Source organism: Nematolebias whitei, chromosome 6 (assembly GCF_014905685.2).
Source record: "Nematolebias whitei isolate Nwh7 chromosome 6, NemWhi1, whole genome shotgun sequence".
In the NCBI taxonomy this organism is placed as follows: domain Eukaryota; kingdom Metazoa; phylum Chordata; class Actinopteri; order Cyprinodontiformes; family Rivulidae; genus Nematolebias; species Nematolebias whitei.
Window position 1 is genome coordinate 39,595,112 of NC_056503.1, and position 15,077 is coordinate 39,610,188.

The 15,077-nt window shown below is 39.8% G+C and overlaps 1 protein-coding gene across 1 annotated transcript; it reads right to left on the minus strand.

Moving 5' to 3' along the window:
* Positions 1-3,492: 3,492 nt before the first annotated feature.
* Positions 3,493-13,332, minus strand: LOC119410950 (protein sel-1 homolog 3). The gene is made up of 23 exons (XM_037677870.1): positions 13,282-13,332; positions 12,716-13,190; positions 12,470-12,596; positions 12,272-12,393; positions 11,619-11,734; positions 11,474-11,529; positions 11,261-11,393; positions 11,051-11,183; positions 10,837-10,974; positions 10,494-10,699; positions 10,233-10,412; positions 9,747-9,866; positions 8,799-8,939; positions 7,531-7,593; positions 7,219-7,392; positions 5,514-5,641; positions 5,345-5,428; positions 5,171-5,261; positions 4,982-5,069; positions 4,806-4,906; positions 4,587-4,714; positions 3,770-3,872; positions 3,493-3,591 (listed from the first exon to the last, which is right to left on the minus strand). The coding sequence occupies exons 1-23, from the start codon at positions 13,330-13,332 to the stop codon at positions 3,493-3,495; spliced, it is 3,057 nt and encodes a 1,018-aa protein (XP_037533798.1).
* Positions 13,333-15,077: the final 1,745 nt, after the last annotated feature.

The following is a 15,077-nucleotide window of genomic DNA, read 5'->3' on the forward strand; positions in this document are numbered from 1 at the left end:
AGGAAAGAAAGGCTTCTGATGCGCACAGCAAGAGTCATGAGTTGATGTTACAAGCGAGTGACCCTAAAGTAAGCACACGGAACGATGAAAATGTTTAATGAGTTTAAGAGAAAAACTGCCATGACATTATGATGAGACTGCAGACATATTGTTCATTCAACATGTATTTATACAGGTTAGTCTCATTGAGTCATGAGGACTCATTTATAAGAGGGACACGTTTTTTAAAAAACAACACAGATGAGGTGCAGACACCAATAGACAACCGTATATTGTGACCCAATAACGAAGAAAACTTGTTGTATATATATATATATATATATATATATATATATATATATATATATATATCCCTTCCTGACCACAGACCACCGAGCTACCACAGCCCTCTGTGGGGAGCAGAGAGCTGCTATCTGGGGTTGTTGGGAGTTAAGGGCCTAGCAAAAGGCCCAGAGTGGGGCAAATGAGGGTCGAGGCAGGTAAAGGTGTTTCACCTTTCCCATCCACATATTTCATGTTGTCAGTCTGGGTAGTTGAACCGGCAACCTTCCAGTCACCAGCCCACCTTCTGTAACCTCTGCTCCACGACTCCGCTACAACCCTACTACCCCTGAGTCCCTTGTCTGGATATTTATATTAGAAATTCAAATATTATAGTAAATCAACCCATACTTGCACGTTTATTTAAGATTTTGTGTTTTCGCTAATGTTCACTCCACTGAGCAGCATTTTGCACGTCTTTAGGACTATAAAATCCACAAACCTGGAACACTGAATCTATCATTTTCTTTTTTACAAATGAGATCAACTGATCTGTTTTGAGCATTATATTTATGACAAATACTGTAGATGACATTAACAAAGAGGTTTTGGAGTTTCTCTGCTGACAAACATTAACTCAATCATCAGTTCTTGTCCACTAACTGCTCACATCAGGACCACACCAGTTCCTGTAGAGGATCTTCTGCTGGAAGTTTTAGCAGTTCTCCGTGCAGACATAAAATCAAGTTATCTATTGAGGCACAAAGCAAGTAAATTACTAGAACTTCTACTAAAGACCTAATGAAGTAAAAGAAAACTGTGGTTTGTTTGAGGGGGATGCCAGAGGATTTTTAGAAAACCTAACTACATGTTTAAAATTTGTCAACATCTTAAGAGTATCAATTATTTGTTCCACTCAAAACTCTTGAAGTCACAATTTATCTCACAATCGATACTTGATTCAGATTAAATATTTTTAGAAGAGTAGAAGATAAATATTACAAAAAAACAACATCCACGTTTATTCTGTGGAAAAAAATAAACCTGTTAATTTGAAAGCAAACTGCTGAGGAGGCTACATGTATGTAAGTACTGGCTTTTCACCAAAACAGCATTTCTGAAATGTTTACAAGCACCTTTTCTCATGTTTGAAAAAAAAACTAAAAGGTTTACCTTTTTTTAAGAAAGTACTTTTAATCTTTTTTTTTCTTTAATGCAAATTATATGTAAAACTCCAAATTTGCAGAGTGCACATTGTTCTTACATAGTTTTTTTTTTTTTACAGCTTCTAGAGGCTTGTATTTGACTTTATTTTGCTGTTTTGCAAAAATATGCATCAAATGCCAGCACTGATTTCATGAATGTAAAACAATATACTGGTGCAAGAAGAATGTCTAAATGAATAGAAAGTAATCAAAACCGCAGCCGCAGTGAAAATAACTCAACAACTGTACATGTGTAAATACTGTTTGATGGTGGAAACAAACAGTAACTATTAGATGAAGGGTGTGATTATTTCACAAAGACAACTCATTAAGGAAGAAAATAAGTTTAAATATCTGTCCTTTGTCTAAAATTATGTATTCATAACACATCTACGGTTTATGGCTAATGCTGTCTTCATTAAGACAAAGGAAAATGTGAACAAACTACTTTAATTTCTCATTTACACTGCATACTAAGTGCAATTATTCACCTTGACATCTCACAAAAGCATGAAAGAGGGAAATCAATAGTCCAACATGTTTCTGCACTTGACATTTTGACGCCAAAGGAAAAAAAAAAGATTAACTATTTGGCACCATTTCATAACGAAACACATAAATATAAAGCAATTTTCTGCAACCCTAATTAGAAAACAACACCATAGAACTGTATAATGTCATATTAATTGCTATTAAAGTTATGAACACTGGAATGTTCACAGTGCAGGCCTAATAGTGATAAAACCAGTCACAATAAAATATTTTATTATAGTGCAGTTTGAAATGCAAAACACAAATTAACTGTTACAATTATGATTTGAACAAAAATAGACATGTTTATTAAATATATAGACAAAATACAAAATCATAGGATTTCACTCCCAAGTCTTCACACTGTAAGTGAAGCTGCAGGGAAGAGTCAAAGGTTTTTAACTAAATACAGCTCAGTTTAAAGCAACCGATTCTATTCAAGCACCTGATACAAACACTTTAACTTGTACTCTGTACCTCTCTCTTCTTGCAATCGGTACTACACGTTTACATATTTATGGCTTTCAGTAACATTCAGAAATGGTAAAATGCTGCTTTTGTCCTGCATAAGTGGTTGTTTTAAAACAGAGAGAGTGAAACACAGGGGGAGCAGAAAAAAAGAACAGAAAAACAAAAACAGAATTGTAATGTAGAAAAGAGCTGCAGGTTAAATTTGATTTTGCATTTTTAACTATCATTGTACATCAAGATAAAGATGTACAAAGTATTTCATGTCTTTTAGAAACAGCATAAATAATGTGACCATGGGCAGCACGGTGACACAGTTGGTAGAGCTGCTGCTTCTCAGCGAGCAGGTTGCTCTGGTTCAAATCCCAGTCCAGGGTCCTTTCTGGGTGAAGTTTGCATGTTCTCTCCGTGCATGTGTGGGTTTTCTCCAGGTACTTTGGTTTTCTCCCACAGACCAAAAACATGCATGTTAGGCTGACTGGTAACTCTACATTGTCTCTAGGTGTGAGTGAGTGAGAGAGTGCGTGGTTGTTTGTCTCATTTGTAGCTATGTGTCCCTGTGATGGACTGGAGACCTGTCCAGGGTGTCCCCCACCCCTCACACAGTGATGGCTGGATATGGGCACCAGTGACCCCCTTGACCCAAAAAGGAAGAAGTGGGTAAAGATAATGGATGGACGGATAATGTGACCATCAATAGAAGAAAAACACATTTTCATCATACCAAAGTCCTTTCTGTGATGTCATCATTGTGAGTCTATGCTGTGTTCGCTAATGACACCAGAGGCATGAGAAATAAAAAACATGGAGGTGGCCTAAGGAGATACGTTAAACAAAAGTGTTCTAACAGATCTCTGAAGTAAAGATGACATGCGTAACAGAATTAATTTATCAGCATTACAGATACGTAAAAGAACAACACCGTGAACAAACTTTAATTCAAAGAGTCAGATTTGTATTTTATAATGAGCCAGCACATTAACTGTGATGTTATCCTGAAAGCTTATTTTGTTATTTTGGACTTGAGTCACGAGTTGGTACTGGAAGAAAAGATGCGTCTCCTGAACACACCGAGGACAATTACGAACATTGTTGGAGCTGCAACCACGGCGACAGCAGTGAAGAGCTGTGAAGACGACATGAACAGTGTCAGCAAAATAATAATAAAAACTTTACAGGTATGATTATTATTTGCGCACTGGCTTGTGCTAATAGTACATTGCTCCATTATATGACTGTTGTTGAAGTGATTGTTCTATTTTTTTTTTTTTACTTTTATTTTTAAATGTGCACATTATACCAACCTTAATAGCATCAACGTACTCCTTGTCAAATGACTGAAGAAACACATTAAAAAGAGCCAGGCTACAAGGCAGGTACGAATCTGTGTTCTCTGAGTCTCTGCACCTTCAAGACGAACATACAGGGTTGTTTTTATTTTTATACAGATTTGCAATAAAAGGAACATCGTTACTCCCTTTCACAAGTTGGTCGGAAGGAATAAATCTTGGAGAAGTTGTAAGCTCGACTTCGGCGTAAGTAATCAAATGTTGCTGTTCGGCGTCGCCATGAGAGAATGTGCTAGCAAGACTGTAAGGCAGACACGGGAAATTTACGAGTTTGGCCTGACCCAAAACAACGTTGATATCTGAATCTGGCCTTGGAAGGCGGACTATCTCAATTCCTCCTTGGATGTTATGGAAACAAAGATGCTCTATCCCCCTCCCCACAACTTCGCTTCCCCAAGGTCGTGGACCTGTGACAGAGCTTAACCGAACTGGCTGATAAACAAACATCTCTTACCAGGACTACGGCTGGGGGGGCGGGGACCCTCTGGACTGTGCTGTGCTTCCCTCACACTCATTTCCTCCACCAGTTATGTATTATCTTATGTCTATATCTGTTGCTTTTTGTGCTGAGGTCGTTTCTGATCTCCCCTTTTCCTCATGCCGTCACTTTCCTTATCTAAAAGGTGGTGCCGCTCAAGTGGCTACAGCCTTGTCTCTCCATGTATGTCTTTCTTTTGTTGGTAACAGTTCCTGTTTTAAATGTGCTATACAAATAAATTTGAACTTGACTTGACAAGTGCTGGGCAGGCATAGTAGTCACTTGTTAACTCACTTTTTGTACAAAAGACTCAGAAGCGCATTTCTGTCTGCAAGGTACAGCTCTGACAGGCCGAGTTCAGTCAGTATGGAAAGTGGCAGCTTGTAGCCCTCTTCAGCAAGCAGGCCGAGGTTGTACCATCCCTTTTAAACAAGAAGAATTAGTTCTACCAAAATAATTACACACGCAGTAATTAATAAATGCAAGCCTTAAAATGAATACGCAACAAGAAACCTGCGGATTGTTTCTTAGTGCTGCCAGCTTGTACATCTGTGCTGCAGAAAACAAGTCTTTCCGTTTGCCGTCATACAGCAGATCACCCATTCTAATAAAGGCTGGAAAATAATGAAAATAAATGTCTGCTAAAGCTAAAGGTTTTAAAATGACTAAAGTTAAAGTTCGTGTCTTACCATAAGTTTCAGGGTTTTGACTGTGGATTGTGAGGTTGTAATATCTCCACTCGCATTGTGTTGCATACGCAGGATCCAGAAAACTCCCCTAAAGCAACAAAACGAGCGAAAAACTCATTTCAGCAAGGTGTTAACCATAACGATCAGTTTACTGAAGAGAAACAAACGACTTGTATTTAAATAACTCACTGTGTTTTGTTCACAAAGATATGCAGCATTAAACTGTGCAGGTGCATACCCCGATTCTGCCACCATCATGTAAAACAAGAGTGAACTGAAGCTGTACAAGAGATCAAAGGACATTTAGCGACTTCCTGTTGAGCTGTTAACAAAAACTGTAACAGAGAACAGAGGAAAACCCACATGTCACCCTTGAGATAAGAGTCCAGCGCTTTCCGTAAGATGCTGCCCAAATATCCATTGTGCTCAGCAACCCACTTCACCCACCTGCAGTGAGTGAAACAGACACCGCAGCTCAAAGATGAGGAAAGACGTGCACGAAGTGAGAAGAAGAAAAGGATGTGTTTCTAACAAAACAGCGTCCGATGGGCGTCTCTCGACAAAGCCTGGTATCCCTGTGGTCCAGATGTCGGCAAGCAGAACTCCTCCTCGGATGTGCCCTCTGTTGGCAGACTTCCAGTAGTAATTGTACGCCACATACTGTCGGAGAGAAAAATATTTACAGTATACACATACAGTAGTCCCTCACTACTTGGCGGTTTGTTTTTCGCTGACTTGCTTTATCGAGGTTTTCAAAGTAAGATTGGACATGACACACAATTGGCTGATTGATGGGTGAGCCGCACGATCGGCATGGAATGTTTATTTAAAATAAATTATTTAAAATTATTTAGCACCTGTTGCACCTGTGTGCAGCCCACAGCTGCAGGAGAAGCTTCCTCCTACAGCATGTCAGCTCTCCGCTCTGCAGCGGAGAAGTGGGCGTGGCTGAGAGCGCTGGCAGAGAGCAGCCGGAGGCAGAGAGCTGAGATCATGACATGCTGTGCTCTTTTAGAGCGTTTAGCATTTAGAAAATTGTTAGGAACGTTGCAAGAGTGTGGGAAGGGTTTAAAACGCCTTAATATATAACTGTATATAAATATTAAAATAAACTGCTACTTACTACTACAACTACTTGTGTACATAATTTCGTTCTCATGTACCACATGAAATGGTAACGACAAAGTTTATTTGAACTTGAACTACTGTATCCCTACTTTGCGGTTTTTCAGTTTTTCACTGGGGCGTGGTCTCAACCCCCCGCAATAAACGAGGGACTACTGTACATCTAAAACAATTAGAATATCATGAAAAAGTTCTATATTGTTTGTCAATCACGTTCACAATCTGTGTAGTCCTTAGATGGTCAGGAAAGATGTTCAACAGATGTGGTCCAGCAGAGCAAAAGGCCGTCGCCCATGGTGCACAGTTTTTAGTAATGAGCTACAAATGTCGCATTCCTCAAGTCGAGCCATTTCTGAACCAGAGACAAAGTCAGAAGTGTCGTAATTGGCTGAGGCGATGAAGACCTGGACTGTTGCTCAGTGGTCCAATGTCCTCTTTTTGGATGAAAGTACATTTTCATGTCATTTGGTAATCAAGGTCCCAGAGTCTGCAGGAAGAGTGGAGAGGCCCAGAATCCATTGCTTGAAGTCCAGAGTGACGTTTCCATAGTCAGTGATTTTTGTTTTTCATCCAACCTTTATTTAGACAGGTAAATCCCATTGAGCCTCGATGACTCAATTACAAGAGAGACCTGAAAATTTGGTGATAGATTTGGTGCCATGTGCTCTGCTGGTGTTGGTCCACTGGGATTTCTGAAGTCCGCAGTCCAGTAAGACATTTATGACATTGTCTCTGGTTCAGGAGTGGCTCGACTTGAGGAATGAGACATTTGTAGCTCTAGGAGTTAATGAGCTGATTAGGGTGTGACACCAGGACTTTACAATATTGAACCTCTTCACAATGTTCTAATTTTCCGAGTCACTGAATTTTGTTTTTCATTATCTGTAAACCATAATCATCAAAATAACAAGAAATAAAACCTAAAAATATTTCACTCTATGTGTAATAAATCTAAATATGAGTTTCACTTTCTGAAGTGAATGACAAAAAATACTGAACTTTTTCAAGATATTCTAATATTTTTTTCTACATTGTTATTGTCATTGGTGCTATTTCTGACAGACTGGCTCAAAGTCGTGTGTTTTAGAGAACGCTTGCACAGCTGAGTTTACCTGATTGGCAGGCCTTCCTGGATACAGACCCTGTGAGTAAATGACACCAAGATTCAAAGCAGCATCGGGAGACTCGAGGAGATCTGCCTTTTCCCACAGCTGCACCGCCTGCTCGTAGTTCTGCTCATACTGCTCATAATACCAGGCCAGGGCGTTGAAGGCAGGAGCAAAACCCTGCAAAATAAATGAATGATGCTTGGCTAGAAGTAGTGTGCAAACAATGAAAGGATATTTTGCTAGGGTAAAGAAACAGCCTTAATTCTTTATTACAAATAAAAATCCTACTAAAAAGCCACATTTAACCATGCAAACCTGCTCCATAGCTTTCTTCAGGAATGTGACACCTTTCTGAATGTCCTTCTCAACCCCATGTCCCTACAGAGAAACAGCAAAACTATTTCAAAAGAATAAATGACCTACAAGATAAAACCATGAACTATTTAGAATCAGAATAAGCCTCATCATCATTGCACCGAAGTACAGTGAGATTATGTTCGTACAATCGTCTGAAAGATGGGCGGAGTGCACGTTGCTGCTGCTCCTAAAAGCGCGGCCCCTTATTCTTTTAGATAGAAAAGGGGAAAATGCCCTGAGGAGAGGATAGGGGTATTACAAAAAAAGATCTCTTCACACCTTGTTCTTATCAGGACACGATTTAAGACATCAAAATACTCTACCAGCAAGCACATTTATAGACACATTGCAGATGCATTTGACGGGGGCGATAGACAGAGCCTTCTTAGTTTACACATATCCCAGGAAAAATTTGATAAGGCGGCCTGCTTTGAGGATGAACGGGGGAGTCAGATTCAGATAAGTCACAGTTGTTGATTCTTTTTCAGACAGACTGTTTTTTCTTGTCACCCTTGAGTTTCGATGATCCAAAGTGGCCAGAATTGTGGGCATTCTACTGGTTTGTGCTTATTATCTCTCTCCAAGGTTGTCCCCAACATGCTGGCGAGTCCCAGAAGCCACAAGTGACCTGCGATTCTCACAAATCCTTCCATCTTACAGTTTAGCTCGTAAATCAGCTGATTTTGAGTGCTCGAAGCACGAACCAAATCTTCACACAAGGTCAACCGCTTTGCCATGGCCAAAACTGCTGCCGCCATCTTCTTTAATAGCCTATAAAATAGGTGTCCGACGATGACAAAAAGCAGAAACCCTGCTGTCATGATTCCAATGATATAAACATCTTCGGCGTCTTCCTGAGACAATACGGAAAGGCACATCAACTTCCAAACCCACACGGATCCATGACGTACCCTGCCGCGTGCGTCTCAGTGGGGCATGAGGGTTCTCCAGGACCCTGTCGTTTGGTTGAAAAAAATGTTATTGATTGCCTTGAAAGTCCAGCTGACCAGATCCATGACAGTAATTTACGATTTGGAAGCTGTGTGAATAGAAGCTCAGATACACACGACAGAGAGTAAAAAAGCAGGAGGAGGGCGGGAGAGGGAAGAAATGCAGCCATCTTGCTCAAGAGTGAATGAGGAACAAAAGCAGGATATTGGATTAGTATAATAGTATAGGATTTAGTAGAATATTGTTGTGTTTTACCAATTTCATAGAAGACTGACCTGCAGAAGTACTATTCCATAGTCATACATTGATACTGGGTCTTCCAGCTGCACAGCTCCTCTTCTGTAGTGCTTCACAGCCTCCTGGATGTTTGGAGACAATCCTTGCTGACCCCAGAACAGCATGCGGGCAATGGCTTGCTGAAAATATAATCATTAGATTTTTTGTTGTTGAAATGTTTAAATATTCCCACCTTTGAGAGCATCTAGAAAATGTATTTTATTATATTTTAGGGGGGAAAGGAAAGAAAAGGTTAAACATGTTAAATATATCCTTACAAAGATTTATATTTTACACAAACTGGTTATATAATATATTTAATACATGCACGTCAATGAATAAAAACCATTTTCGTGCACATGCATTATTTTCCATCAGATTTACTTTGCATTGTGTACATTACACGACAGGAAACAGTATAAAAGAGATCAAGTTAAAAAGCAGGATTTAATAAAGGATTTTTTTGGGGGGACATTTTTTTGAAGGACATATTTTTGCTCCAAATAAACAATCGCCCAGTGAAGAGACACAATGTGCTCATACTTGCACAATAAGATCCCTTATGTGCATTTTGGAATATTTAATAAGTAAAAGAACAAGGGGTCCTACAAAAGAAAACGTGATACACGAGGGTCCGTGATCACAGCAGCACTAAATCAGTAAACTTTTTACTTTATACGAAGAGAAGCAAGACAATGGAATTGATTAAATCCATTGAAATGTTTTGCAAAGTTTTGTTAGACATCTTTACTGTAAGTTTATTTCGGCTTACCCCTTCTTGAGGGACCACCACAGTGAGCGAATTCGCATAAAAGATTTGAAAATTTGTTTTACGCCCTTCCTGACGCAACCTGGGCTCAAACCCGCAACCTCAGGTTTACAAGACTGTGGCACTGGCCACCAAGCTGCTACAGCTCCAATCTAAAGATCAGAATTACAGTCGGTACCTCAGCCTCAGCTGCTCCTCTGTTCGCCTGCAGTTTTAGCCACTGGAAGATGTGATGGTCTTCCTTGGTCTGAAGCTTCAGTGTCTCGTCATCGGTCAAATACACAGCTTCTACAAAGGTCTCACATTAAAAGACAAAATATATACTGTATACAATTTGCACATGTAAATCCAAATAGCAGAAAAATCTGTATTTTAATATGACTTTTGAAATATATTTTTTTTATACTCTGTATCTTTAACCCCAATATTACAGATGAAAAAGGAAAATGCATTGTCTTTTTAAAACTGTTGCCACAAAAAAAAAAGTTAAATTTAGCAGCATATGTATCCAAGGACATACTAAAAATATGTGTTGGTTGGGTGGGAGACTTTTCTCCCATTATCTTATCTGCAACATGATTCTTGTCATAAACAGGACAGAAGGATCAAAAACGCCTTTGATTTAGTTTTATTCTTACACATCATTCCATCCAACAAATGTTACCTGCTGCGATGTGGGATTCTGTCGGTCTGCAACTGTCTGTTTGGCAATATTAGCATAATAGGCATAGGCCAGATTGTGGTCTGTGGGGAAACCATCTACCCCCTGATGATGCAAGTGCCCAAGGTGTAGAAGTGCCAAGCGATCATCGTTTTGAGCAGCTACCAGGGCAAAGAGCCAAGCCTGTGCCAAATCCAGAGGCGTGTTCACAAACATATTAAACACAGGCTTGTTAGAGTGGACTGACTCAATAATAAAACTCACTTTGATGGGCTGTTTTTGGACTCCCAGGCCAGAACTGTAGAGCACAGATGACATGTGCAGAGCTCGGTTATCAGCCAGACAGCCAGCTTGAAGCAGCAGTGGTAATATTTTGCTGACCGCTGCACTGCTCTTTGCTCTGCTCAGTTTCTGAAGTGATAAGGAGTACAGAGCTCTGCCCACAGCTGTCGGGCTCACCGCTCTTCCTCCTGCAAGGCAGCAACTGAGCTTATTTCAGTGACCCAATTCTAGTGTGTTTATGCACAGATACCAAACAGCGAACATGATTGTGACAAATGTTTGCTGTTTAATCAAAATATCTATTTTTGGGTGATACATTTCTTACCATATTTGAAAACCAGTAATTTGGCCAGTTTAACTGCTAGTTTTCTGCGAGTGGGCGTCTCCTCCCACTGTTCACACTGCATATGTGATGATGGTCTCTCCTTTACAGTCCATTCATGGAAAACATCAAAATAGGCCTCTAAAATAAACAAAACGTTTGTTTCTTTTACATTTAGTTACTTTACCACCACCTAGTGGACATAGGGTGCCATTACCAGACTCTCTTCCTCGTTTTGCCTCCAGTGAAAAGCCTCTGATCTTGTCTGTCATCTCAAAAACAAACTCTTGACAGGTCTGAAGCCATCCAGTCAGGTTTACATTCTTAATGACATCTGGAACAACTTCAGGCTGCAGAACGAGAAGCATCAAACTAAAATGACCTGAACAGGGGACTACTTCAATAACCGTGTTGTGAAAGTTGTTACCTTGCTGTGAGGTGATGCTTTGTTGCGATGGTATGTCACTGGTCCAAAATAACCTTCCACACCTTGAATATACTTCCCTCCACCAATTACAAAATATCCTTCTGTGTCATCAAACATGGCAGCATGCCTTAACCTGTAAAACCAGTTTTACATTAGTTGGGATTTTTTTCCTTTATTTTAGTAATATAGTTTGTTGCATTAAAGTTGACTTACACATATTCTGTAGAAACTCTTTGCTTTTTATTCAGACACTCCATGGAAACAGTGACCTAAACATGGTGACAGTGACATCTTTATTTTCATTGTTCTCATTAGAAAAACATTGAACAACGTTTTGTCGACAAGACGTTATACTCACGGTTTTCCCTTGTAAAGTCAAACTGAACTGGCACCACTCACTTAAAGGCACCAGGAACGTAGAGATAAAAGCAGACGACTCCTCGGCCTCCCCACTTATCTGGATGTGAAGTTGGCCTAAATTTATGAGTTTAATAAGAGGTTGAACTTCTTAAACAGGGAAAAAAAAACTGCCATTGGTGTTTTCATTAAAACTTTTAACACATATCAAGTCAAAGACAAATAAATTCAGTGTTTTCAGCAGTGATCAAAAACTAAGCAGAATTTTAAATTTGGAAGGCAAAGAAAAGCATTTCTTTATCTCTATTATGCCGCAGTGAAAGAGTCTGTGTAAATCTCATAAAGGTCAAAACTGAACTCCCTCTTGTATTTGAGAGCCCTTTGAGCCTTCAGGTGTCACATTTGATAAATGTTACCATCGTAGGCACATACACCTTCGTCACTCAACGCAACCTGCAGCTGCATCCAGAAATGAAACGTAAAACAAGGCAGAAAACAAATGAACAGCAAAGAAATCCTTCCAAGTCCTTCAGACACAAGCTCTTAGAAAGATGGCGGACGTGATCAGTGGCCACCACACTCCACTTTTAATGGAAGTTGGAAAAAATGATTAAAAAAAAAAAAAAGATATTTTGAAGGTTATTTTTTTTTTACCTGAATGTTTGAGGAAAAGTGATGGTGTGACGTAATTATTATGCGAATCTATGTGATGAAACACACCACACAGTCTCTCCTGGCAATGTCTGGTCACAAACAACCAAATGGAAATCCTGCACCTATAGCAGAAATACAGTTAGAAACTGAGCCTGTAGAGCATCTTCATCAACTCTACTAGAACGTTTCTTCTCGTACCATGGAAAAGTGATGGCTTTAAGGCGCAAGAACTCCAGAAGTTTGTTCCTGTAAGGTTCCAGCGTCTTCGTGATACCAAAATTTTCTCCGGTTGAGGCATAGATTGTGGACAGCAAGTATACGGTTTCTGAAAGACGTGAAGACTTTGAACAGTTGAAACAAGTCGATATTCATCATCTACAAATGTGTTCTAGTTGTTCTGCACTGGTTTAAGGTGACCCACGTGTTATCAGTTTTAGGCCTTACCTTGCTCAAAAGGACATCGTCTTTTGAAAGACCATTGAGTTAGTTGTAACATTTGTCGGCTCCAGGCAAAACAAAGCTGGTGGGGTTTGACGGGTCGACTAAAAAGAGGCTTTGGGTGCAAAGCTGCCGCATCCTGAGCACTGATGATCATTTTAGCATCATTCAGTCCATCGTATCTGACTGAAGCTCGAAGGATACAACTCAGTACCCAGTCAGAATCTGGAACGATGCCATCTGCTTGGAACACTAACCAGTCTGGCAGATTCAACCGGACAGTCCTGGTTTTAGGGTCACTGGGGACACAACTCCACTTTCTAAGAAGAAAAGTGGAGACTGTGCCGGTTTCAAAAGATACAACACAGTCCAGCTGTACTGTAGAAGGTCCATCACACGAGTAGAGCACCTTCAATGGATGGTCCGGCACAGTGTCACCTGGAGGATTCAGGAGCATCACCTTATCTAACCCCCAAACAATCTGAGACAGAGCACAAGCAAACAGTCACCAAACTGACAAAAGCCGAAGGGATCAGAGCATCAGAGGAGGATGAAGGTAAACACGCTCCTACCTGCATGCTGAGGCATAGCTGGCAGATACATTCATACACGTGGAAATCCATGTTCTGCCGTTTTTTATTAAAGATGTTCAAGCTGCATGCAGTGGAACAAAGAGCCTTCAGATCCGGATCAAATCCTGTTCCACCTCAGCTACGCCATATCCCAGGTAAATATTTACCAGCACACAGCTCCACCCAGTTCCTACACTTGTGCACAGCGTAGACGAGGACGATTGTGGAGAGGGTTGAATTCTAACACCCGAGACACAAAGATACACCAGTTCCACTGGCCTGTTGCCCAGAATCTCATTTTATGGTTACGTTTCATAAATTCATAACAATTTGGCACCAAACAAATTAAAACGCTTTGTTTCTTTCTTTCTTTCAAAATAGTTTATTGCTATCATGCAGAAGTGCCATCAAAGTCTAGACCACCACAGATGCAAAATTATATATTTTCTGTACAAATATACTGCATGTATTCTTAAATATAAGCTCAAGATGAGAAAAATAAAATGAAGTACAGGAACTTAGAGCTCAAGCTGATCCATTCTTTTAACCCAATATAGGTTTTGTTGTGACAGTTGACATGCATCAACATTACAGCACTTTGTCTGATGGACACAGGATTACTCACTCATTCAAATGGCGGTATCAATTTACAGCTGTCGTGCAGGAAAAAAAAAACTAATCTTTTTAAAAAGTACCAGTAGTAAAAGTATCTTTTCAGCTGGCTTCTTAAACAGATCATTAAAACATGTCCTCTGCATCCAAACCACCTGATATGCTGAGGGTGGGGGAGATTCAGCACTTTTTGGTTGATCATTTCTAAGGAGCACCCTAAAAAGTACTGGCGTCCCTACTACTGTAAAAAGAACCTACAACTACCACTGCATAGTTCTGTTTGTTTTACACGAAGCAACTTACATTAAAACTGGCACAAAGGCCTTTGTAGTAATAATCTGATAGAAATCATCTAACAAATGTAAACAGTGTACTTATACTGTTACAGAAACAATACCTTTGGACATACAGAATATTAACTTTGAATGTACATTACTGTATATATAATGCATTTCTGTATTCCAAGTAAAAGGGGCTCAAAAAATTGAAGACAAATACAAAGGCCTCTGAGAAGAAACGGGAATTTGGCACTTTCGTACGATTGGTCTTTTGACCCGTTGAGCCAAGTCGTTCATACAAACTTCCGTGGTTAGAACATGAATATTTGTATCTTTAACAGAGCAGGTGATTTTTCTTTAAGTGTAGCCCTTACCGATGCCCGTCCCTCAAAGACAATTCACTGAGCAGATTTCACCGTCCACAAAAAAGAAAACAAGACAAACAGCGGAAGCTTGTTAACCTTTCACCCTGTTCACCCAAGTAGTGATGGAAGAAAATAATGGATCGTTAAGAGCTCATCACCAAGAGAGGTCAAGTATTTACCAATGGCGTTTCCAAACTTCTAGAAGCCTGTTGCCAAAGCTCTCTCCCAAATCTTAGAAACATTTTATCAACCTAAACCAGAGGTCATCTTTTACGAAACTGGATATTTTAGTAAGATAAAGAACAGACATGCTTCACACTTCCAAGATTGCATACCCTGGACCCTAAATAAGACAATCTCCAAAATAAAAGGGCCAAGTCTGCATTTTGATTGTCCTTTTGTAACATTATTAGGCAATGTGCTTCTTGAGTGTAGCAGTGAATTCCATTCAGTAGCTAGAACTAATAAGTGTTCAAACAGTAACATTTCCAGACAAAGGTGTAGCTTGAATTGCTAAACTACTGCAGCTTACGTGGACTTG